Source organism: Nilaparvata lugens, chromosome 11 (genome assembly GCF_014356525.2).
Source record: "Nilaparvata lugens isolate BPH chromosome 11, ASM1435652v1, whole genome shotgun sequence".
Classification (NCBI taxonomy): Eukaryota; Metazoa; Arthropoda; class Insecta; order Hemiptera; family Delphacidae; genus Nilaparvata; species Nilaparvata lugens.
In genome coordinates, this window is record NC_052514.1 from 43,145,259 (window position 1) to 43,170,920 (window position 25,662).

Consider the following 25,662-nt stretch of genomic DNA (forward strand, 5'->3'; position numbering starts at 1 on the left):
ATCTTGGAGAATTTGAAATAGGTCAATAACAATAATCCGGTTACAATAAACAATTAACAATTTTCGGTTCATTGAGAATCTATATGCAAAATTGGATGTTAATAAGTCCAGTAGTTCAGACGTGATGATGTGTCATTAGTGAATTTCCTATCCCGTCGTACGTGTAATAGCCAATTCTTCCCTGTATTATTGAACGAGCGTTAGCGAGTTCTCACTTTCGACTCACTCAAGGCTAAAGTCGTTGCCCGTCTGTTTGTATGTTCTACAATGTTGATCAAATACTGCCATTATAACTTGGGCCTCACTATAGGAAGATGATACAAAAATAATACAAAGATGTTACGGAGATGATACAAAAATAATACAAAGATGTTACGGAGATGATACAAAGATTATACGAAGATGATACAAAGATGATACAAAGATAATACAAAGATGATACAAAGATGATACGAAGATGATACAAAGATAATACAAAGATGATACAAAGATTATACGAAGATGATACAAAGATGATACAAAGATAATACAAAGATGATACAAAGATAATACGAAGATGATACAAAGATAATACAAAGATGTTACGAAGATGATACAAAGATGATACAAAGATGATACAAGGATGGACATCAACATAGTTAGTATATATTTTTACTTTCCTTGTCCTATTACCATAGGTAAGGAAAGTATTGCTTTCCAAAAAAAATTAAGGTACCCAAATTTCTAAATTCCTATACGTTTCAAGGTCCCCTGAGTCCAAAAAAGTGGTTTTTGGGTATTGGTCTGTGTGTGTGTATGTATGTGTGTATGTCTGTGAACACGATAACTCCATTCCTAATTAACCGATTGACTTGAAATTGTAAACTTAAGGTCCTTATACCATGAGGACCCGACAATAAGAAATTCAAAAAAATTCAATTCAAGATGGCGGAAAAATGGCGGATAATTACTAAAAAACCATGTTTTTCACGTTTTTTTCAAAAATGGCTCTAACGATTTTCTTCAAATTTATAGCATAGATAACTATTTATAAGCCCTATCAACTGGCATAAGTCTCATTTCAGGGAAAATTTCAGGAGCTCCGTAATATTCTTGAGAAAAATGGCGGATAATGACTAAAAAAACATGTTTTCCACGGTTTTCTCAAAAACGGCTCCAACGATTTTCTTCAAATTTATACCATGGATAGCTATTTATAAGCCCTATCGACTGGCATGAGTCTCACTTCTGGGAAAATTTCAGGAGCTCCGTAATATTCTTGAGAAAAATTGCGGATAATGACTAAAAAGCCATGTTTTTCATGGTTTTCTCGAAAAAGGCTCTAACGATTTTCTTCAAATTTATACCATGGATAGCTATTCATAGGCCCTATCAGCTGACATGAGTCTCATTTCTGAGAAAATTGAAGGAGCTCCGTAATATTCTTGAGAAAAATGACAGGTACTAAAAAACCATGTTTTTCACGATTTTCTCAAAAACGGCTCTAACGATTTTTTCAAATCCATACCCTGTATAGTTATTCATTAGCTCTATCAGCTGACATGAGTCTTTTTCCTGGGGTACTAATGAGGGGTCCACCCAATCCTTGAGAAATGGACTTTGTAACCTCCTTCTCGTGCATGAGGTAGGTAGGTACACAGTTTTTACTTTTTCTTCTTCCATATACCGTGGGTAGGTAGAGCAGTTTATAAAAAGAACACAGTCATGATCAAGATATTTCATCTGTAGAACAGCTGTTTTGACGAATTTCAAAAAATAATCGAATTCCACAATTTACATAAAGGAAAAAGTACTCTGAAAACAATTGTATTTAATATACACATATACAGTAGTCTGATCGTAGTTGCAAATATGTTGCCGTCAATCATCATTATGTTATTCCCCTAAATTATTCTCGTTTGATAATGAGGCTTATAGTTCAATGAGCAAGGAAAGTTGTGTGAGTGTACCACACCAGATTTTTTATTTTTCATTTAATTTGATTTAATTATATTTTTTTATTTTTTATACTCACTTGACTGGATCGTCCGGTGTGTACATTTTGCGATCCCATGGAGATCCAACAAGCACGTGACCTGTCCTGCTAATTCCAAGAAGCATGGTGTGTACCTTATGCTTATTTTGGTCGTCAGTGTGGTACTTGATTTGTGCTTCCCTAAAATTATTTTGACTCTGTTTCAGTGCATGCGCACGAAGCCATTCAAGCGGCCAATATCGGGAGTTATCACCTCTCTTAAACTCCGCTGCTATTTTGCTGACATAACAAATAACAACGCATTCAAATAGAAATATAAATGACGTATTCCATCAGTGCTTGAAAACTTTTTATAAAAACAAAAGGCTGCTATTGAATTATTTTCTAACTAAGAAATAGAAATATTTTTCTTGATTAATTCAGATCTTGCCACAATGCATTATTACATCAATTATACAGAGTGTTCCACGAAAAAAGTAACAGCCCAAGGCTATAGATTCTAGATGAAATTTGCGAAAAAAAGGACCAAGTAAAATTTCCTCATATCAACCTTAGTTCTCGAGATCTATTGATCTTTCGATATTTTTGAAAAACGTCAATAACTGGAAACTATCAGTAAAAATCCGATTATAAGGATAATTATGGTTGGCAAGAGGAAGAAATTTAAAATAAGATTCATATGATTTTTTCTTTGTTTTATATTTTATAAGCGTTGAAACATTTTGAAAATGGTTTTGAACTCGACAAAAGTAGTTTTTCAATTTTGAGCGCTCATCTTAATATCACTGCAGAGAGAATAGGTCTATAAATAGCATAAGACATCATTTTTTCTTTTTCTACAGTTACGTTGAAAAGTGGTCATTGCTGCACTGATTACAGAACGCAAAGAATCACTTTTCCGCTCTAGTGCGGGAAAAATTTTTCTGAACTCCAGATTTGCAACATGGCAACGCAAAATACTTAGTAGGTTATATGGAGCAACAGTGCAGCAAAATCAAAATGAAGTTGGTAACAGTGACTGGGCTGCTATGGGCGATGTAAGTGTGACGTAAGCCGTTGCTACGACGCCATTTTAGTCTCTAAACAAACCGTTGCTATGGAGAGAGAGCATGTTATTCTTATGGGTCTAAAACATCACCTTACATTTACGAGTATATCAATGAAATAATAGATTTCTAAGAGTTGAGAATATTTTTTTCAAGTTCTACACACTCAAATCATCAATTCCCAGTATTTATTCAGAACAAATAATTTTTTTTGGGACAGCCAAAGCAGAAAGTCTCACGAAGTAGTGCATAGTGCTATGTATGTAGGCTTACCATGGTGAGCCTAGTTGAAGAGAAAGTTAAAGTGTCTGACGTTATTCTTTATATTTAAATAACGATTAGCCTCCTGCTTGGCATCAGTCGGTAAAGCATGAGATTTTGACATAATCATATAATTAGGTCGTGGTTTTTTAATAGGATTCAGTCTCATAAAAATCTTTCTAGGCCTAGGTATGGGCTTCTCCTATAACTCTTGTAATTCAATAAAAATAAATATATATAAATATGATACTTATACTATAGTGTTGAGGAATAGAAATAAATTGCACACCATAAACATTTCATACATATATTAAACAAATAATGCAAAAAATAGATCGAGGCAAAAAATATATAAAGAGCGATAGAAAAATATAATATAAAAATGGAACAATAATTGAAATTAGTAAAATATCACAGGCTAAACTTTATATTCTAGATTTATGGCACGAATCATTACCATGTGCCTTTATCTTAAAATCATATGCATTCTTTTGCATGTAGCTGTGATATGCGCTTGCTAATACTTGTTGACTTGGACAATTCAATTAAAAATATGTGCTTTAAGATCAGCTTGATAAATTAGCCACTAATAATCCAAATATATATGTATATTAAGATCTCTAGTACTTAGTAGATCTCTTTATATCGAACATATATTTTTATCTCAGGGTGCAAGATTCGGCACCTGACGGAATAGGTAGAGCCATTCATCTAGTGAATTAGAGCTATAACAAACTATCGCAAATTATATTGCAAAATTTAAATATCATATGCATATGTTTTAATAGCCTAGATTTTATACTTCTTTGATTCAATAGAAATTTCTGTAATGTATTGATCTATCTTTTTCTTTCAATAAAATACCTTTAATACTAATTTTACTTGCGCAAGTATTACTCTTATTAATTTCTTATTTATAATAAAAACCCTTTCGACGAGCTAGCTTTGATTATTAGATTAATTCGAAGCACTAGGGCGCCCATCACTAATTCAATATTTATCACTCACGTGTCGAAAATCTTCTTGTAAGCCGCCGATGTCGATCCAACTCCATGTGGTTCTGGAATATGGTAGCCGGAATCGTCTCTTCCAAGGGGTTATAAATTTATTTGAAATTGAAAATGACTTCTGCTTTACAATAGCATCACGAAGTCTTTTAAGAAATTTAATAATTTGATTTAACTTTAACTTTTACAAAATTATTAGCAAGGTACTATGCTCTAAAATATTTGGGGCCCTCTTATGGTGGCATTTGGCTGGCGAGTGCTGGTTCTCCTTTCTCAATTTTTACAAATCTCATTTCCGACTTTCAAATTAACATAAAATTTGAATATCTTAGTCCTCCACCATTTAGGTTCAAATAGATCTTACAAAAAAATACCAAAATATTACTTAGATTGTACGATTAATAATTTCTTTGCTTTCGAGCCATATCGATAACATAGACTATACAAAGTTTTAACACAAAATCTAGTACATTTATATAAATATATAGAAATATTTTTGAATTGGCCTACAGTTGCCGCCTATTAACTGCCGTTTTACTATTGGTGCATGCAAATTTTATTCGGTATTCATGCGCCTGGTACCTCTTATTTCCTGAATACACTTAATTATTTTATTTGGTTTATTTGTTATGCTCTTTACATGCTAGCTAATATTCTATACATTAATATTAATTTCATGCTACCTAATAATTAGCCACGTGATCAGGTGTTTTTTCACATTGCACACCATTTGATTGCAATAGAGCTCTGCCAAGGGGTTTTGGTCAGATTCTACGTTTCTCGATTTGATCGATCTCTAGGTCACCGATCCGTGAATACATGTACCTAACCTCAATCTTCAATATATTTTATATAATAATCTATTTATTAGCAACAAAATTCCTTCAAATCCTTTTTAGGTTTTTGTACCATTTAGCCAGAACAAGCTGATGCTATCTAAATCTTAGTTATTATCTATTTGGCGATATTAGCCAGTTACTTTATTTTCAGACCTATTACTATTTCGGTTAGGGATTTTTATCTACCCAAATTCGATACTTTACAAGTGCCACATGAATTCTTACCTGAAATTTCTAATTATTATTTTGTTTTCAATATAAGGTTACTTTCACAGCATATGCTGAAAGTTTTACAGTCTGCTGTTTTACATTAGAATGTTTATTTGAAAATGTATACAGTCTGATTTCGATCACAAATCAAAATGGTTTGAAGCAAACGAACATTTTCGTTGTTCCTGACTGTAAACATTATCGTACAGTGAAAAGGCAGGCTACATACCATTTTTTTAGATTTCCTGAAAATCCCCAAAGCCTAGCTCGCCTCTATAAGTTCTGTACTACATTTTTAGGTTATGTTATTGTTAATAAAAATAATATTTTTGTCAAATTTATCTAAAATAACTACATTAGTGGAATTATTAATACAATAATTCAAATACAATTATGTTTACAGTAAATGTAGCACATAAAATACATAATTATTTGCTTTACTTTACATGTTCACTTACCCCTTTTAAATTCTTGTAAACATCATCACCGTTTAGTTAGAATGTAGGAAGTATAAAACATGATGATTAGTGGTCACAGCATCTACATCTTTTTATTGTGTTGAGTTCATTCAATATCTTACTATTTCACGTAAATTGAAAACAATTATATACTTCAGAAAACCTAGGCTAAACCAAAACACCTGACCTATATATTATTTAAGCTTTAGTCTACTCTAACAGTTACACTAAACAATGGGAAAACAGAATATCTATATGAATTTTTAATTACAACTTTATAACAATCTGATGAAATTATATGTAATAATTCAAATTGCACTTCAACTTTCTCTAGGTAGGTTTTCCATAGCAGACTACAGACATGGTACTAAGCTCTAGTTCGTTAGACTTTCTGCCTTGGCTGTCCCAAAAAAATGTATTTGATCTGAATAAATACTGAGAGTTGATGATTTGAGTGTGTAGAACTTGAAAAAAATATTCTCAACTCTTAGAAATCTATTATTTCATTGATATACTCGTAAATGTAAGGTGATGTTTTAGTCCCATTTGAATGACATGATCTCTCTCCATAGCAACGGTTTGTTTAGAAACCAAAATGGCGTCGTAGCAACGGCTTACGTCATCACTTACATCGCCTATAGTGAGCAGAGGTGCAACGAAACACAACGCGCTAATTATTAATTATATATTATAACCAAGGACAACATTTTTATTCAATTTGACAATAAATTAAGGTTTTTATCAATAATAAAATTACAAAACACAATAGAAAAAACTTAATGTGAAATACGTGCGCAAAGTTCCTCTGCTGCACTCAAGAAACCATTCCGCCCTCGCCTACGGCTCGGGCATAAACGTTTCTTTCGGTGCAGCAAACTGTCACTTTGCGCACTAGTTGCACAAATAACTATTGTTATATTTTTCATGCTATAAAATCACTTCACTTATATGGGCTCCTTGATTCAAATCGATAAAAACTTGTAGTAATCTTTTATTGAAAACTTTAAAATATTTTAACGACTAGTTTCACATTTAACTTGAAAATGACCAATGATCGAAACTAGTCGTTGAAATATGAAGTTCTTAATAAAAGGGTACTACAAGTTTTTATTTATTGATCTTCCATGCTATCCATATTATGCTACCTTTTCTCTATTATATCACTGAGCTGGATTCACATATCAGTATCAGTGTCCGGTATATTATTCCCTAGTGAAAAAGGAAAATAGGATAGGAGAAGGATGAAGGAAGAGAAGGAAGAGTAGGAGAAAGCAGCGATGAAGAGGGAAGAGTAGAAGAAGAAAGAGGTGACGGAGAGGAGAGTGGAGAAGAAAGAAAAGGAGAAGAAAAAGGGGGAGAGTAGAAAAGGATGAACAGAAATGAAAAAGAACAACAACAAAAAGAGTGTGGAAGAAAAAGAAGGTAAGACGAGGAAGAAGAAGATAAAGAGGAGAAAGGGAGAGGAGAAGTTGGTAGAGGAACTGGAAGAGGAGAAGAAGAAGTTGGGAAAAGGAAGAAAGGATCGTATGATGGTGGAAGAAAAAGGATGAAGAGGAGAAGGATATGGAAGAGGTAGAGAATAACATGTGTGAGGAAGAATTAGGAAAAACAAGGAATTAAAAACAGGGAAGGAGAAGGAGAAAAAGAATCAGAAGATGAGGTGCGTTATTTACATAGAGAAAATATTACATATGGAGATATTATTTGATGAAATTAGCATAAAATATACAAATATAGAATACCTATGCTATCTTTTTTTTATGTTGATACAATGCTGCTGAGCTTCAATTTTAATAGAAAGAAGATGAAGCAGAAAAGAAGAAGAAGAAGAAAAAAGGCGTTAGTATGAATACATACTAACATTGCTAACATTGAACCATGAGAAAACCTTCTTTCTGACCTTTTCGGCGACTCAACATGGACAGCCAACAGGAGATGAGATAGTAATGAAGAATCAACGGAATAACACTTCATACACAGTTCACGGGAAACAGTCACAGAAATACCTGGGAGTTACAATGGACTCTTTTCTGCGCTGGGATCATCATCTCAATGAATTATGCGGGGGACTGAGGAAGACTATCTGCAGATTCGGGATTCTGAGGACACTGGTCGACAAGGGATAAGAGTTATCTACTTCTCTCTAGCACAGTCCCTCATGCTGTATGGGATTGTGGGATGGGGAGGTGCAAGCTTCTTGCACATCGAACCGCTCCTCAGGGTACAGAAGTTGATCATGAGGGTCATCAACCAGAAGCCTCCAAGCTATTCATCAGACCAGCTATTCAATGAGTTTGACGTGATGGATCCAAGACAGCTTTACTACAAGGAGATACTATGCAGATTACACAAGAACCCAACAACATTTCAAACCAGAAACCACAACCACAACACCAGATACAGGAATCTTCTCATCACCAGTGTTGCGAGGAAAGCACTATACCAGAGACATTTCAATCATTTAGCACTAAAATTATATGATCTACTTCCTGCAAACTTTAAACAGAGCAATCATCCTAGAAAGTTCAAAACAATAGTACACAATTGGTTGATGAGCAAAGGAAGACAGAACACATAGAAAACATTATTCCAAATAACAACTAACCACCTAATGACTTACTAAACACTAACTAATTAATAATACGCACAAATAACTAACAAAACCTACTCTAGAACATGGTACGCCATAGTGGAGTAGGTCAATTTCCACACAGAAAAAACTAAACAAGTAGAGGACACATATTTTTTTGTAACTAACTTTGTATTTATGTAATATTGTAATTTATCTAATATTTTGTGTAATTGATGTTGTAGTTTTAGTTTTTTTGGGAAATAAACATTTTTTTTATTTATTATTTATTTTACATTGTTGATAAAGAAGTTGAGAAGAATGTTGCAAGGAGAAGAGTATGAAGGGGGAAGAGCAGGAAGGAGATGAGTGAACAAGGAGGGGTGGAGGAGGGGGAGGAGGGGTAGGAGGAGGAGGAGGAGGAGGAGGAGGAGGAGGAGGAACAGGAAGATAAAGAGGAATGAGAATGAGGAGGAGAAGTACGAGTAAAAGGAAAAGAACGAGTAGGGCGTGGAGGAGGAAGAGTTGGAGGTGGTGGAGTAGGAGGATAATGAAGAGGAGGAGGAGGAGGAAGAGTGAGAGGAGTGGAGAAGCACGTGACAGATAACACTGTTTGAATTTTATTTTTTGCATACCTTTCATCATTCTCCAAAAATTCAGGAATTTTGAACCATTTTTGAATTTGAGGATGCATCATCCTGTCCACTACCGTTACGATACCGTCTGCAAATCAATTTACATTATTATTATCATCATCATCATCCATTAATTCATAATACACTTGAATTATACTAGTATTTCTGTGAACAGTAGACCTCGCGCAGTTATAAAACCACAGCGTCCTCTTATGAAGAGTAAATCCTGTCTGAATGTCGTGCCGGCAAGATATCGGTGTGAAAACTATAATGGCTTTTGGGGTTGGTGTAGCCTATCAGAAATACTAACATCAAAAGCTAATCTTCTACAAGACATACTGGCAACAGGTCAGCCCGAGTTCAAAGCAGAGAAAGGTCGAGAGTTATTTTATTTTATATCATTTGTTATTTTAGTTATTAATTGCATGCGTTATTGCATGAAATCAATAGTGCAAAAAAGTTGCATGCGATGAGGCAAATAGTCCTCAAAACACCTGATTTTTTACCAAGTTACATTGAGATCTCATTGCATGCAATTAATAATCCACTCGACAGCTCATTTATGATAAATAATATTCTATAGTCTGAATTTTACGGTAATATTGGCGTTAGAAGGTGATTCCTTTTCCTTTTTATTATCCTCGAAATTCAAAATTTCAAAATCGACGCGAAATTCAAAAAAGGAACATACCTGTCAAATTTCATGAAAATCTATTGCTCCGTTTCGCTGTAAATGTGGAACATGAATATCAACATAGATAAAGACAAAATGAAGGGCCAGGGGGAAAAACGCTTTCAGTCCAAAAAATCGGAAATTTTTTTTTTGCGTTTTCGTATAGCTTATTGCCATCTCTATTGACCACGTGAAACACAATATGGAAAAATGCTCACAGTCCACTGTAATAAAGGCGGAAAGATTTGTTGTAAGGGGGAAAAATGATTTCAGTCACGGCGCGCCGATGGAAAACCGATCAGAGTCCAGTGATAGTGGTGGGAGTTGCTCATTGCACATGCGCATATTGCACTTCCGGCAATGAGTTTAGTAAATGGCATGTAAATAAATTCGTTTAATTCAAAGTAAAATTCTTTGTTTAGTTAGTTCCTTTGTCTATTTTAAAGTATTTTAATTAAGTTGTGATGGAAAGTGATTTTGAAAGTGGACAAAGCTCGAATGAAGAAGACACAGGACTCATCTAAGAAAAGAGACCAGAATAGGGATATGACAATCGAAGAATTGAAGACTTCATATACCTCCCAAATCCCAATCTCAAGGGCCAAGTATAATGACCTGCAATCTTTAACAAGATTTCTTACGACTTGTGAAGCAAAAGAATTCTACAAGAACTTGACGTGGGATGGGGAAAAAACGAATGAGCATCATGATGACGTATTCTTGCACTTCAGAAATGATGATGATCAATAAGGTAATAGACGGCACTATTATTACTTTTTATTTATTTATAAATTATCTTATTTTCACGCAATGCAAGAGTGTGAGAGACCCATTTATCCATTGCCTTGGAAAATATTATTGGAATGTTTTCCCTACAACAAGCCTATACTCGACCCCCCTCCAACCATAATAAATATGTAATATTAATAAAGAATTTTATTTCCAATATTATTTTATTTTCAGTAATCAATTAATTTCTTATGCACACAATTTGGTGCTGTGTTTGATTTCTGAATATTGTTCAAAGGACATAAGGATTCATATCTAGCCACTGCAGCTGAGAGGAAAATATTTTTTATTCGGAACAATTATCATCAGAATTTGAAAAAAAACCTCGTTTCATGTTCTATGAACATGAATAATACATATAAAATTACAAATAATTTCATAACATTATAAATAAAAGAGTTATTGGTTGATAAACTTTGTTTTTAGTCCCCTGAAAAATTTTGTAAAATGGACTGAGAGCGTTCTTCCCCATGACCCTTCAAATGCAAAACCGTCGACTTGAATCTTGGACCTCACTTCGCTCGGTCAAAAATATCAAATGCGTTTATTTTGCGACTTGGCTTATTTATAAGCAATTGTGTGGATGAAATGAATGAATACTGTATCACAACCACAAAAAAGGAAGAGCATAGCAAGAAGAGTAATTAATTATTAGAAGTAAGAAAGGGAGAGGGAAGACTTCTGCTACTGCAGACATTGACAACAGGGTTAACAGCTAGAAAGGGAAAAAGAAGGAGAAGGGGAATGAAAAGGGAGATGAGAAGGAAAGGAGGACGGGAAGGAGAAGGAGAAGGATAAGAAGGCAAAGGAGATAGGGAAGGAGAAGGAGAATGGAAAACGAAGGAGAACGAAAAGGAGGAGGAGGAGAAGAAAGAGAAGAAGGAGGACGAGGAGGAGGAGAAGGATATGTAGAGGGAGGAGGAGAAGGATAAGGAAAAGGATTAGGAGGAGCATAAGAATAAGGAGAAGAAGAAGAAGAAGAAGAAGAAGGAGGAGAAGAAGGAGAAGATGTAGAAGAAGAAGAAGAAGAAGAAAAAGAAGAAGAACACTATAACAGCCGAAAAATCATTAAATTTCCTCACTCACCATATTTAATTTCTCTCCCGATATGTTCGGGAGCATTATAGAATGCTACATATTTGATTTCAGTAATTTTCGTGACCTTGGAGCCATCTGGTAAATATTGGAAGTCGACTTTTATTCCATCATTTTGATAAAAAACTGGGTTCGCTCCTGAAAGCTGCATTAAAGTATTCTCAATTCTGGAGAAAAATACCCCCTGCAAAGTAAACAGACAAAGAAAAATAAATGAAATATAATAAAGGGTTTAATTGGCTTATACAATATATGTATACAATATATGTACAGGTTAGAAAATGCACGTCTGATCTACTCAACTGATTAACTCGAAGCTCTGCATATAGATTCCTAACTAAAAAAAATCTTAAATTGAACATTTTTGCACTGAACGAAAGGGGAGGAAAATGGATAGGGGAAACGGAACGTAGGGTGTGGGTAAAGCTAATTGGCAATACACAGGTTTATTTTCAGTTCTTCAAGATCTCAGTAAGTCAAGTTTTCAGTTTGTCAACTGTTTTGAACAGTTCCTTGCAAAGCACTGGTCACCTGCTACAGTAAGGTCCACGTTATAATGACAGTGGATAAATATAGAAAAATAGCGATGTCGATTCTCTGCATTAATTAATTATAATTCTACACTGTCAAAAACATAATTGGCATCGTTGTGGACCTAGAAATGGATAGTACCACCGGCTTTGTTGAATGATAGACATAAGGATATCAAAACCAAAGTTGATCAAATAATGTCATTATAACGTGGACCTCACTATAGTAATAAATAAAGTAGTTGGCCTACTCCACTGCATTTATATTGAAGCGAGCGTAGCGAGTTCCTGCTTTCAACTTGAGTTGTTGTTCACTTGGATGTTTCAATACACATTCTCCGAACCATTATATAGAACTGAATTACTATAATATTACATTATTATAATACAGATAGAGTTCGTTGGCCAACGAAATTGACTCACTTTTCTTATTTGTTAAGGATATGATGTTTAATAATGTGCAATATAATTTTCCTACAGTTACGTTGAAAAGTGGCCATTGCTGCACTGATTACAGAACGCAAAGAATCACTTTTCCGCTCTAGTGCGGGAAAAATTTTTCTGCACTCCAGATTTGCAACATGGCAACGCAAAATACTTAGTAGGTTATATGGAGCAACAGTGCAGCAAAATCAAAATGAAGTTGGTAACAGTGACTGCTGTGGCTGCTATAGTGAGCAGAGGTGCAACCAAGCACAACGCGCTAATTATTATTCATTATATATTATAACCAACGACAACGAGGACTTTAGGATTTTAGGATTAAGGTTTTTATCAATAATAAAATTACACAGAAAAACATTTGATGCATTTCAGGCAATTTTACCCATAATTACCCACTTTTCATATTCAATGGTAACTGTAGGAAAAACTTAATGTGAAATACGTGCGTAAAGTTCCTCTGCTGCACTCAAGAAACCATTCCGCCCTCGCCTGTTTCTTTCGGTGCAGTAAACAGACAAAGAAAAATAAATGAAATATAATAAAGGGTTTAATTGGCTTATACAATATATGTATACAATATATGTACAGGTTAGAAAATGCACGTCTGATCTACTCAACTGATTAACTCGAAGCTCTGCATATAGATTCCTAACTAAAAAAAATCTTAAATTGAACATTTTTGCACTGAACGAAAGGGGAGGAAAATGGATAGGGGAAACGGAACGTAGGGTGTGGGTAAAGCTAATTGGCAATACACAGGTTTATTTTCAGTTCTTCAAGATCTCAGTAAGTCAAGTTTTCAGTTTGTCAACTGTTTTGAACAGTTCCTTGCAAAGCACTGGTCACCTGCTACAGTAAGGTCCACGTTATAATGACAGTGGATAAATATAGAAAAATAGCGATGTCGATTCTCTGCATTAATTAATTATAATTCTACACTGTCAAAAACATAATTGGCATCGTTGTGGACCTAGAAAAGGATAGTAACACCGGCTATGTTGAATGATAGACAAGGATATCAAAACCAAAGTTGATCAAATAATGTCATTATAACGTGGACCTCACTATAGTAATAAATAAAGTAGTTGGCCTACTCCACTGCATTTATATTGAAGCGAGCGTAGCGAGTTCCTGCTTTCAACTTGAGTTGTTGTTCACTTGGATGTTTCAATACACATTCTCCGAACCATTATATAGAACTGAATTACTATAATATTACATTATTATAATACAGATAGAGTTCGTTGGCCAACGAAATTGACTCACTTTTCTTATTTGTTAAGGATATGATGTTTAATAATGTGCAATATAATTTTCCTACAGTTACGTTGAAAAGTGGCCATTGCTGCACTGATTACAGAACGCAAAGAATCACTTTTCCGCTCTAGTGCGGGAAAAATTTTTCTGCACTCCAGATTTGCAACATGGCAACGCAAAATACTTAGTAGGTTATATGGAGCAACAGTGCAGCAAAATCAAAATGAAGTTGGTAACAGTGACTGCTGTGGCTGCTATAGTGAGCAGAGGTGCAACCAAGCACAACGCGCTAATTATTATTCATTATATATTATAACCAACGACAACGAGGACTTAGGATTTTAGGATTAAGGTTTTTATCAATAATAAAATTACACAGAAAAACATTTGATGCATTTCAGGCAATTTTACCCATAATTACCCACTTTTCATATTCAATGGTAACTGTAGGAAAAACTTAATGTGAAATACGTGCGTAAAGTTCCTCTGCTGCACTCAAGAAACCATTCCGCCCTCGCCTGTTTCTTTCGGTGCAGCAAACTGTCACTTTGCGCACTAGTTGCACAAATAACTATTTTCAAGGCTATAACAGGACAATATTGGAGCTCAAAATAATAATCTGGAGATACCCATGATTGAGTCAGCAGTGATTTACCTAGTTTGACAATAATTGATACTCTGTTGTATATCCATACTTTTTCACTGTTAAAATTGAACTTGAATTTAATAAAACACTTTTGAAGTGAAAATACACTTACTTTTGTAGTGACGATCGTTTCGACCTGTTGTTGGTCATCATCAGACTAGTCTGACTGTGACAGTTTCGACCTGTTGTTGGTCATCATCAGACTAGTCTGACTGTGACATTTTCGACCTGTTGTTGGTCATCATCAGACTAGTCTGACTGTGACAGTCTGATGATGACCAACAACAGGTCGAAACGATCGTCACTACAAAATTAAGTGTATTCTCACTTCAAACGTGTTTTTTAAAATTCAAGTTTAATAATTGATACTTAATTCCCTGCCAACATCAACAAGGCAGTGACTTCTAGAAAACTCCATATACTTATTGAATCCATAAATCTCTCGATAAACTATAGTGCCAGAATCCAGCCTATAAATATTTATGGAATGGATAAGTGTGTCAAATTTTTGGAATGGAACAGATTGTATAAAATTTTCGGTTACAAACGAAAAATTAAGTTACAAAATTAAATTAAAACTAGTGTGGGTGATCAGTATTTCAAAAATAGAAACAGATCTACTTTTTATCTACTTTATATTTACCATACATCTAGTTTATGTCTACTTCATATTTACCTTTTCAGTATAGCACATGTACTTTCTCTGTTTAGCTATTTTGAAATCATCCAAAGTAATACTTGTTTCATTTTCCAATCTTCGAGGTATTTTCTCTCTCTGATCTATTCTATTACTGCTGAATATGTATGTTCCACATAGTGCACAGTAAGATTGATCATGAAACTCCATGCATCTTGGAAAAACTCACAAATTAGCTTAAAAATAGTATATTTTGCACCTAGAGCAGAAAATGAGATTTTTCCGGCTCGAAATCGGTTTTCAAGTCCGAGGCTGTAGGCCAACGACTAGAAAGGATTGATAGCCGGAAAAACATTTTTGCCCATGGTGCGAACGATATTTTTCGCCACACTACAGGTATTGCTGACAATATAAATAAAGAATACTCGTTAAGTTATCGTACCTATCTCTTGATTTTAGTGGTAGAAGATTTGCAGTCAGGATTTCAGATTCTTTTAAAATTTCACTTGGAATATCACGGGCGTCGTCATCTTCAATCATTTTTGAAAATTCGGAATGCGCTAATCAACAATAAATAATTGAATAAAAATGGTTGCGAAGGGAATGCTGAATTAGTTTGATTCAAAATTCGAACTGAAATAATTGCAACTTCAGATGAAGAAAGTTGACGCTCGCCCGATGACTTATTAACTACGGACTTCCATGTTAGCGGCTGGAAAGAGTACATTTTCCGGCCTAGGCCGGGAAGAAACCCAACACTCCCCTCCAGCTATTGCCTGGCATTGTTCCAAAATTGTTTACTGGTGTTTCCAGTTTTCCAACTTGTCATTGTGAATGATTTCCATTTGTGGCACTACTGTTCCAATAATTTAGTCTACACTGGATAGAGAAAAATCATTAATTTTTCTGCTTTTTTCTTATTCTTATAATTACAAAATATTAGTTTGCTGGTAAAATGAATTTTAGTATTTGTGAAACACCTCCGCCTTAGAGTGACTATCTAATTTTTCATAATATATATTAATATATTATTTAATTTGCACATACTATATGGATGGATAATTAACGTTTGAGACTCCCGATCACTTATTGTATTTTTTGTCTAGTATTATCCTTAATTCTGAATAAGATTAATATCTTTTGATGCTTACTTACTATAGAGTATCAAGTCTATTTTATTTTAAATTTAATTTAGTTTTATGATTTGAAGTTTATGAGTTTTCCATTTTTTTCAATTCCCATTAACCATATACCACCCTATTAATCATCCTTAGTTCATCTAATACCCCATACTCCTTTTTAAATTCCTAAACTCCCAGTTCCATGAAAACAATTTTTTCCTCAGTTTATTTTTAAAGTTAGCATTCATTCTATTCAATATGTATTTTATTATTTGTAGGCACCTGCTGTAAAATCTTTTAGGTTTAGCGGGACCAATTTCGTAATGCATTCTACGGAATAAAATGATTGATTGATTGGTCAGGTGGTATATATTGGTTTGTGTATGTTACGGAGATGTGTTCATCACAAGAACGTTAAACGAAATGACAGGATGACCGTCTCTGTCTATGCTACAAACTGTGGAAGGAGAAATGAGTTTCTCCTCTTCATGTTAAAAGTAGTAATATCTCACAGACTCTAGGTTCAAAAACGTGGCAGATTCTTTTCGAATCTAACTCTTTAGACTGCAGTTTAACACGGGTAGGATATGGATTTAAACATTGTTCCCATCACTTCAACAACAGTAAGACATTTCTTCCATCAATTGCTTATTCTCAAACTGTAGTGATCCGTGTGTTTTGAGGTTGAGTGGTAGAGAGGACTTAAAAGTCCTAACTCCGCCTAATAAAGAATTTTTTCATTTCATTTCATCCTTGGTCTAGTGGATAGAGTGCTTGCGTAGCAGCCCAGATATCCCCGGTTTAAACCATGACCTCCTATATACTAGAAAAAAATTGCCGCCGTATGTGGTGGTCTTATAGAAATTCTTACTGAGAAAAAATCACTAATCAGCTGTTAGAGAGCGTCTCAGTTGTCGAAATCTCAGTTCGTCTAGTTCCCGTTTAAAATATCAATGCCGGCCACCACCTACAGCGGCCATTTTTTTGTAGGCTCAGGTCCGGTATATAGGAAGTCCTGTTCAAACCCGGACTTCCAAAAGTTTTTGACAAAATCACTCCCATGTCACATCAAATTGACGTTCCCGGCTGAACTATGACAAAAGTAAGACCTATTGACGGATTAAGTTCATGCAAGGACCCATTCATGCAAGGTGGGACTACCCCACCAATAAAGGCCATACGAATATTATTATAATCCCAGAATTAATGGATTTGATAAAGAAAATAGATTGTAGCATTCAATGAAAATCGGAGATTGTATTCCTAACCGTTACTTGGATTCACATCAAACAAATTGTGACAGATAAGAGCGAGTCTAACTATAATAATTATGAATTATTCATGCACATAAAGGCAGATGACTTGAGTGAAGTTTACAGCATTATTATGACAGTGCTTCATTAACATTACTGTTGCTATCCTTGTCAATCATTCGACAAAGCAGATGGTGCTAGCTTCTTGTAGCCCTGCAATGTTACCAGATCAGGGTTTAACAATGCAGAAATGTAAATGTCAAAATATCTAATATAAGTTATGAAAATGTATTATTATTATTTGATCATTGAAAAATGTATTCTATTGACGAATAGAATATGATTCATTATTTGAAACAAGAATATTATAAACAGTTAATATTACAAGATTCAAAAAAAAGACTAAGAAATTGTCGAAAAACCACTGATTTATTGATAATTAGAAAGACCGGTTTCGATTATTACACCATTGTCAATCTCTGATAAATATCAGAGAATCTCTGATAAATATCAGAGATTGACAATGGTGTAATAACCGAAACCGGTCTTTCTAATTATCAATAAATCAGTGGTTTTTCGACAATTTCTTAGTCTTTTTTCATTCAATATGAATAATTACCACAATATCAACTTCTCAACTACACAAAAAGTTACAAGATTCAGATAAACCTGTCTCAACTATCCTCTATAGATGGCAGTGGCCAGGCAAGAAGGTATCGCTAACGCTGTCCTCCCATCTTTCTACACTGTCATTATAAAGTGGGACTTGCTAGAGCTTTTCTGACTAGAATTGCTTTAATTCTGACTAGATTCTGTTAGTAAATAAGTTTGTATGAATTATAGTAAGAATAGTATGAATTATAGATAAATTGATACATTATGAAATAAAAAATGATTATTTATTGATAATTGGTGTTGCTTTTCATGACGAAACACTATTAAGAAACACTATATTATATATATTAACTTTGTTGTGGTTCAGAGACTGTGTTACTTGTGAATATTTTCAAAATACTTACTTTTCTAGGAGTATTGAGGCTCAATGAATGTTTTGAAAATTCTGTATTTACAAGTAACACAGTGTATAAACTAGAACACAGTTATTTATTAACTGAGAGAATAAGACGTTGATGTGGTCAATACAACTATATATTTCAAAATACTATAGTTCAAAATCAATTCAAATTACAAATCCAGGTTTCATGGTGAATGTGGAAGGTGTTACCATGGAACCTGGTTTTGTAATTTGAATTGATTTTGAACGAATATAGTGGTACAGTATTGACAAAATCAACCTCTTGTTATCTCAATTATGGAGAACAACCACAACATCTCTAACCATACACTCAAATATTATTAATTATTTTTTTATTATTTTCGGTCTATATTACTAAATTCGAATGAAAAAATAAATGATTCTTACAATGCCTTTTCTTTACGTGATTGATGGAAACCTTTAATAGCAATCCATGGAGAGCCAAATTCAACATGAACAGTATTTGTTTCTCTATTTCCGTTCTCGAGAAGCTGCTTTGAAAGCAGCAGTTCAGGCATGAAATGCACCTGTCTTTGGACAAAACTGTGGAACATTTGCACAAGAATTATTGAAGATTTTGGTTAGAAAAATTATGTAAATTTAATATAGAACTGTATTTCAATGATAATAGATGGACCATGTTACTCTAGAACATGGTTCGCCATAGTGGAGTAGGTCAATTTCCACACAGAAAAAACTAAACAAGTAGAGGACACATTATAAGAATTTTTTGTAACTAACTATTGTAATATTGTAATTTATCTAATATTTTGTGTAATTGATGTTGTAGTTTTAGTTTTTTTGGGAAATAAACATTTATTTATTATTTATTTATTTATTATTTTATTTATTTATCATTTTATTGCAACGACTCATGAGTTCTTCGGAAGTAATTCATTCGTCAAAATAATACAATAAATTATTTATAATAAAATAAATTCTTAGTTTCCGTTGTTTTTTCAGTGAAAATGGACTAAATTCTAGAAAAGTGAAACCATACCCCTATTTTGGACTTTTAAAATGTTATCTAAATTTGGGAGAGAAATAGTACAAGGAGTATCCTTAGTTTTTCTCTCCCAATCAGTGCTACTTTGTAAAAATTATAGATAAAAAATATAAAAAAAATCCTTACTACGTTAGGATATAGTAAAATATGGATGATAAATGATAATCAATTAATTATATTAAACTCAATCGATAAAATTAGTAGAAAAATGATTGATAAAATCAATTGATAATAGGCGTACAAAGTTTTTAGATAGGCCATTACAATGTTTCATCTTTGTTCTAGCATATACTTCTTTTTCATCAAATATTTATTTCAAAAACAATACAAAACAATGATTATCACAAATTTAGTTTTCTTGAGATATACTCTCAATATATATATATATATATTTATAACCATCTTACTAGAGTATATATTTTTAACTAGATATAATATACTATACAACAATTGTTAACAATTTACGATTTTAAATAATTATCCCAAAGGTTAGAAAACCTATGTGGATGATAGACAAAGTTATGAAAAAAGAAAAATTGAATTAACGAAAGAAAATTATCTAATTTACAAAATAAAAAACTAACGGAAAGCCTGTTTTTCTTCCAGCTCTGTTCATGTTCCTTACACTGTTGTTTTCTTCCAGGAAAGCTTTTGTTTTCCTGTTAGAAAACTGTTGTTTTCCTGTTAGAGAACTGTTGTTTTCCTGTTAGAAAACTGTTGTTTTCCTGTTAGAAAACTGTTGTTTTCCTGTTAGAAAACTGTTGTTTTCCTGTTAGAAAACTGTTGTTTTCCTGTTAGAAAACTGTTGTTTTCCTGTTAGAGAACTGTTGTTTTCCTGTTAGAAAACTGTTGTTTTCCTGTTAGAAAACTGTTGTTTTCCTGTTAGAAAACTGTTGTTTTCCTGTTAGAAAACTGTTGTTTTCTGTTAGAAAACTGTTGTTTTCCTGTTAGAGAACTGTTGTTTTCCTGTTAGAAAACTGTTGTTTTCCTGTTAGAAAACTGTTGTTTTCCTGTTAGAAAACTGTTGTTTTCCTGTTAGAAAACTGTTGTTTTCCTGTTAGAAAACTGTTGTTTTCCTGTTAGAAAACTGTTGTTTTCCTGTTAGAAAACTGTTGTTTTCCTGTTAGAGAACTGTTGTTTTCCTGTTAGAAAACTGTTGTTTTCCTGTTAGAACTGTTGTTTTCCTGTTAGAAAACTGTTGTTTTCCTGTTAGAAAACTGTTGTTTTCCTGTTAGAAACCTGTTGTTTCCCTACATCTTGTAGCAACAATAATTACTAGTAACAGGCTAACAGCTATTGAACAGTAAAGGTGAAGCCACACGAAGCGTTTTTTAAAGGGTTTACATACGAGTCGGCAGGTCAGGATGAAGTTTTCCGATTGGCTGATTGAGTTGGCGCTCGGGAATCAGCCAATCGGAGAGCTTCCTGCACTGTCGACTTGTCCCAAAATGGCGGAAAGCTGTTTAATATTATGGTATGGCCCTAAACATCACATTGAAAACTTCAAAACTCAAATAAATATACTCACTGTAATGACGAATCATCAACGTCTGTTGTTTCATCAATGTTGTTCTTCAAGAATCCATCTGGAAAAACATAGGTTTGAAAAAATCTCAAATTCTTCAAATTCATAATTTATTATTTGTTATTTCTACAAATTCGTACATACAATTACACAACAATCATCAAAAAAAATCTAATCTATTACATACATAAATAATTATTGCAAATACCCGGGACACGTAGGCTATAAGCATGAAAAATTAATTTCACGGAGCTAGATAATGAAAATTTTTATGTAGAATGAATAATGCTATTGTTGATCATATTCAAAAATATAAAATATCAATCGTTTGAGAGAAATCGACTTTCCATCAATAAACGTTCAGCTTTTATATTTGTTTAAGAAGTCCGCGTTATAATACCAGTGGAAGAAGACAGGGGAACAGCGTTGCTGATTCTATGCCTTGCCACTGCCTTCCATAGAACAAGGCTGATACCAGTATATCTGATGTATTATAAACCTGTTCATTTTTCTTTGAAATAATCAGTAGCTATATGTATTTTATTCGTGAAGAAGATAAATTTATTTATTAATTCATTTATGGATACAGCAATTACAAATCATATAAATATGATTGGGGAAGAATAAGAGGCATATCGCCCAAAACTATTCTATCAATAAATTTTGATACTGAAAAATGATTTTTAATGATTAAATAATACTTTAATTAATTAATTGAGTAATACTTCTACATTGTTAAAAAACAATCGGCCAAACTATGCGTAGCTAGTAAAAAGGATAGCGCTATCTGCTTCGTCGAATGATAGACAAGGATAGAAACACCAATGTTAATCAAAATACTGCCATTATAACGTGGACCTCACTATATACTGTAGTACGTGAACATTTACCCCAATACAAATCCTTATAGAGAGTGTTGGTTCTATGGAATGCAAGCACAATATTCAAAATACTCTTGAAGCTGCGTTTACACAAAAGTTATTAACTGTTAATAACTTAATCCTGATAGATTGTATTAGATTGAACATAACTTTTTATGAGTCCGATTTCACCAGGCATCAAACCTGCATCGAAATGTAGAAATCAATCTGGAAAAAACTTATCATATACATGATGAACATGTGTTCGGCAAGTTCCGTTCAATATAGTAGAATCTATAAAGATTAAATAATTATTAACATTTTGTTAATAACTTTGGTGTGAACGCAGTTTTAGACCCTATATAACTTATCCATGTGTCCAGCAAAACATCAATATTTAAAAACTTTTTGTTGAGCTTGACATCTATTCTTATCTCTGAGGAATTAATGAATTTAAGCAGGCACGGCCCTAGGGACTTTGCCGCCCTGGGCGAGATCGGCAACTGCCCCCCCCCCCAGGTAGCCCGTCTTTAATTGTTAATCCCGGGTTCCACCCCTCCTTGAGCTATCGCCTAACGCCGGTTACATATTGGGCGGTTTCTGCCGGGGTAGTAATTTCGCCGTCGCCGCCGTTCGAGCAGTAGTCTATGGACTTGAATGGAAGCTTACACACTGGGCGGCAGAAACGCCGCGCGGCTTTATTGCCGTTGGCGGCAGCTGTGCAGCCGTCCACTGCCACTGCGGCTGGCGGTGTTTTTGCCGTTCTTGTCTACGCAGTGACCAAATGGGCGTTAACACATTTGGCGGTTGTCTACCGTCGCCGCTGATCAGTCGTCTTTCCCAGTTGCTCCAAGTCAGAGGTCTTTGAAAATCAGCCTTTCAATTTGTGTCTTGTTGTAAAGTTTGTAAGTTGTTTATAACATTTATTTATTGCTTTAAGTGTTTGTGGTTGACGAGTGTGAGAAAATGAGTAAGTTGATAGACAATGAGTTGTTAATCTCATTTGTAGAACAGAGGCCAGTTTTGTGGGACACAAAACCCTCGACATATTCAAGGATCGAGATGCAACAAGGAATCTGTGGAAGGAAGTGTATATGGAGATTAGGGGGGATTTTGAAACTCTGGATGACAAGGAAAAAACTGTAATATGTTGTATATCGCTGTCGATTTAATAAAAACGTTCATTTCAATGAATCCAAGCAAGGCGATTTCTCTGATGTCTTCTTTTCCTTCGACGGTACAACAAAAGTGGTAAAAGCTGTTGCCTTTCTATTTTAAGTTAAACACTTAATAATATATACTTTTGAAAAATGTGCAAAATACAATTAACTGAACACTCATGAAACAGAGAAGTCACAACACATTTGCGATGAAGAACTACAAGAATTATTTTGGCTACTGATCATACGTGGCGGTAATTTTGCCGCACGATGTTTGGCTTTTTTTTCCGCTGAATGTGTAAGCTTGACTTTTTTTCGAGGCGGCGACGGCAGTTTCACCGCCGCGGCAGAAACCGCCCAGTGTGTAACCAGCGTTACTATTGTGTCTCCGCTGTGATGCGACACCACAGTCTCAGTAAACTCTAAAAAATTATGTTTATCAATATTTATTGACATTTAAACAAATATTTGACAAATATAAATATTGGGGAACAGTAAAGTCCAGTCAATATAGACATAAAAATGGGGGTTTGCTTGCAATTTATATCGTAGTTCTGATTTTTTAATATTTTATTTGGATACATAAGAGAAGTCCAGAACCATATTCTCCATTTAAAATTCCCTTATGCTAATACAGAGTGGCCCAAAAATTTCGTATTTTAGGTTCAGTTTTTAGCTATTTCCGGCAAAATCAGTGATCAGACAGAAAAATTTGCATTGCCTTCTTTATGATCATAAAATTCTGAATGAAATGAGATCATTCGGAACTCTCTATCTCCAATGAGTACTGAGTTATGATATTTCAAATTTGAGTGATATTTAAAAAAAAATCAATTTTGATCATATTTAGTATTTGATCAACAATAATTATATCCCGATTACAATCTAGATGTAAAATTCATAATCCCTCTGGGCGTAATTTTGTGCTCTAAAATCTGAGACTAGGTAGAGCACTCTATCTCATATAGATTTCCAGGTACACTTGACAACAATGCTCATTGTATTGTGAAAAACACCTCATTTTTAGCTTCAACCATCATCACCATCTAAATTGTCTTCACAGTGATATTTACCACAATGATATAAGCTCATGAGATTATGTTCTATGAGAATCACCCGTTAGTTGCACTTCATTTCAGTATTTCCTAGTGGAGAGGCGCGCGAGGACACGATAAAGGATCGCTTAAGGATCAAGCAATCAAAATGAAAAAGTTTTCTTAGGAAAACATTTTTTTTCAATCATTTCAAATTTTCTAAAAATATCAATTTTTGAGAAAGTTATTCAATTTACTAAAAATGACCAAAAATAGTGTTTAGTTGAGTTTCTTTTTTGGAAATTGAATAACTTTTTCAAAAATTGATATTTTCAGAAAATGTTTCAAAATTTTCTTGTTTTATTCAATCAACATTACCATGAAGAATTTATCTCGTACCGAATTTGAAATTTCCTGTCCCAAAAATTAGGCGTTCATATCTCAAAAAGTAATGATTGGAAGAAAATGTTTTCCTAAGAAAACTTTTTCATTTTGATATATACCGGTACAAATCGAAAAACTTTGAAAAATATCACCAGTACAAGGAAGTTTATTTTTAGCCTTTGCACAGCCTCAAGACGTAGACTGCAACATAGTATTAGGCCTACTTAACTTGCTAAGTAATTAGAACTACAATTTCTACAAGTTTGTTTAACACACCTGTTTAATTAAGTAGAACTCGTCTGACCTTTACATGGGGAAATTCCTTCACCAATTCTTCAAGATCTGGGGACTGAACTATTTTATGTTCGCTAGACCACCCAGACGTTCCTGGGATATTGTTGATCTTAGAAAAGTCTTCATTAGCTCGAGGTTGAAAAGCTTCTTATATAATTTTACCATTCACATTTGATATTATGAATTTATTATTTATTTGTATTTTTAAATTTTCCATTCCTTTAAATTTGCCGCCCCCAAAACCTGCCGCCCTGTGCGGCCGCCCGGTCCGCCCACCCCTGGGGCCGGGCCTGAATTTAAGTACCCTTCTGTACCCTTATAGTGTCATTATAAAGTGGACCTTACTGTATAGGATGTGAGTACTTACCAAATCTCACTTGAGATCTCGTTCCAATATCGAAATATCTTATGTGCCGAATCTGAACTTTCGGCACGGGGCCTTTCTTAAATCTTTTAACATTGACTGTAACTGCGAGGTAGTGATAGACTCGTGATAATTGGCACATTTTCCCATCAGTTCGTTTCTTTGTCACCGCTAAATCTACCACTCGATAGAAGCTTTCCTCATCTTCTGCCTGTTAGAAAACAACGTTTTAGCCCTGCACACACATCGATTTTTATTCGTACGATATTTTGCCGTCCATTCTTGAGGACTGAATGCTTATGAATGCTATCAGATTACACGGAGCTTGCCAAACATCATCTCTTTAATTCAATACAATTTTATAAGGATGGCAAAATATCCCACGAACAAAAATCTATGTGTGTCCAGCTAGCCATTCATTTATTTATTTATTTATTATTTATTTATTAGATAGAGCGAACAATACAATAGTCGGAAAAGAAAAAAACAGGCTATTGCCCAAAACTTCTTCAATTTCCTGATTTTGTCACAAATCGTCCAAATATTATGTAGGT

At 34.0% G+C, this 25,662-nt stretch overlaps 1 protein-coding gene across 2 annotated transcripts in view; it reads right to left on the bottom strand.

The window, feature by feature from the left end:
- Positions 1 to 2,169: 2,169 nt before the first annotated feature.
- The window catches only part of LOC111058448, an 81,248-nt gene continuing 57,755 nt past the window's right edge, over positions 2,170 to 25,662 (bottom strand). Inside the window, exons 17-23 of one of the 2 annotated variants that reach the window (XM_039438474.1) lie at positions 25,112 to 25,319; positions 21,016 to 21,073; positions 18,869 to 19,024; positions 15,111 to 15,285; positions 11,549 to 11,741; positions 9,001 to 9,088; positions 2,170 to 2,254 (exon numbers count right to left, since the gene is read on the bottom strand). In XM_039438474.1, coding sequence (XP_039294408.1) covers positions 25,309 to 25,319 — 11 coding nt within the window. In that variant the 3' untranslated portion in view covers positions 2,170 to 2,254; positions 9,001 to 9,088; positions 11,549 to 11,741; ... (2 more) ...; positions 21,016 to 21,073; positions 25,112 to 25,308. Of the gene's footprint in view, positions 2,255 to 9,000; positions 9,089 to 11,548; positions 11,742 to 15,110; positions 15,286 to 18,868; positions 19,025 to 21,015; positions 21,074 to 25,111; positions 25,320 to 25,662 lie in introns of those variants that run through there. The other variant, XM_039438473.1, reaches the window with a different exon arrangement.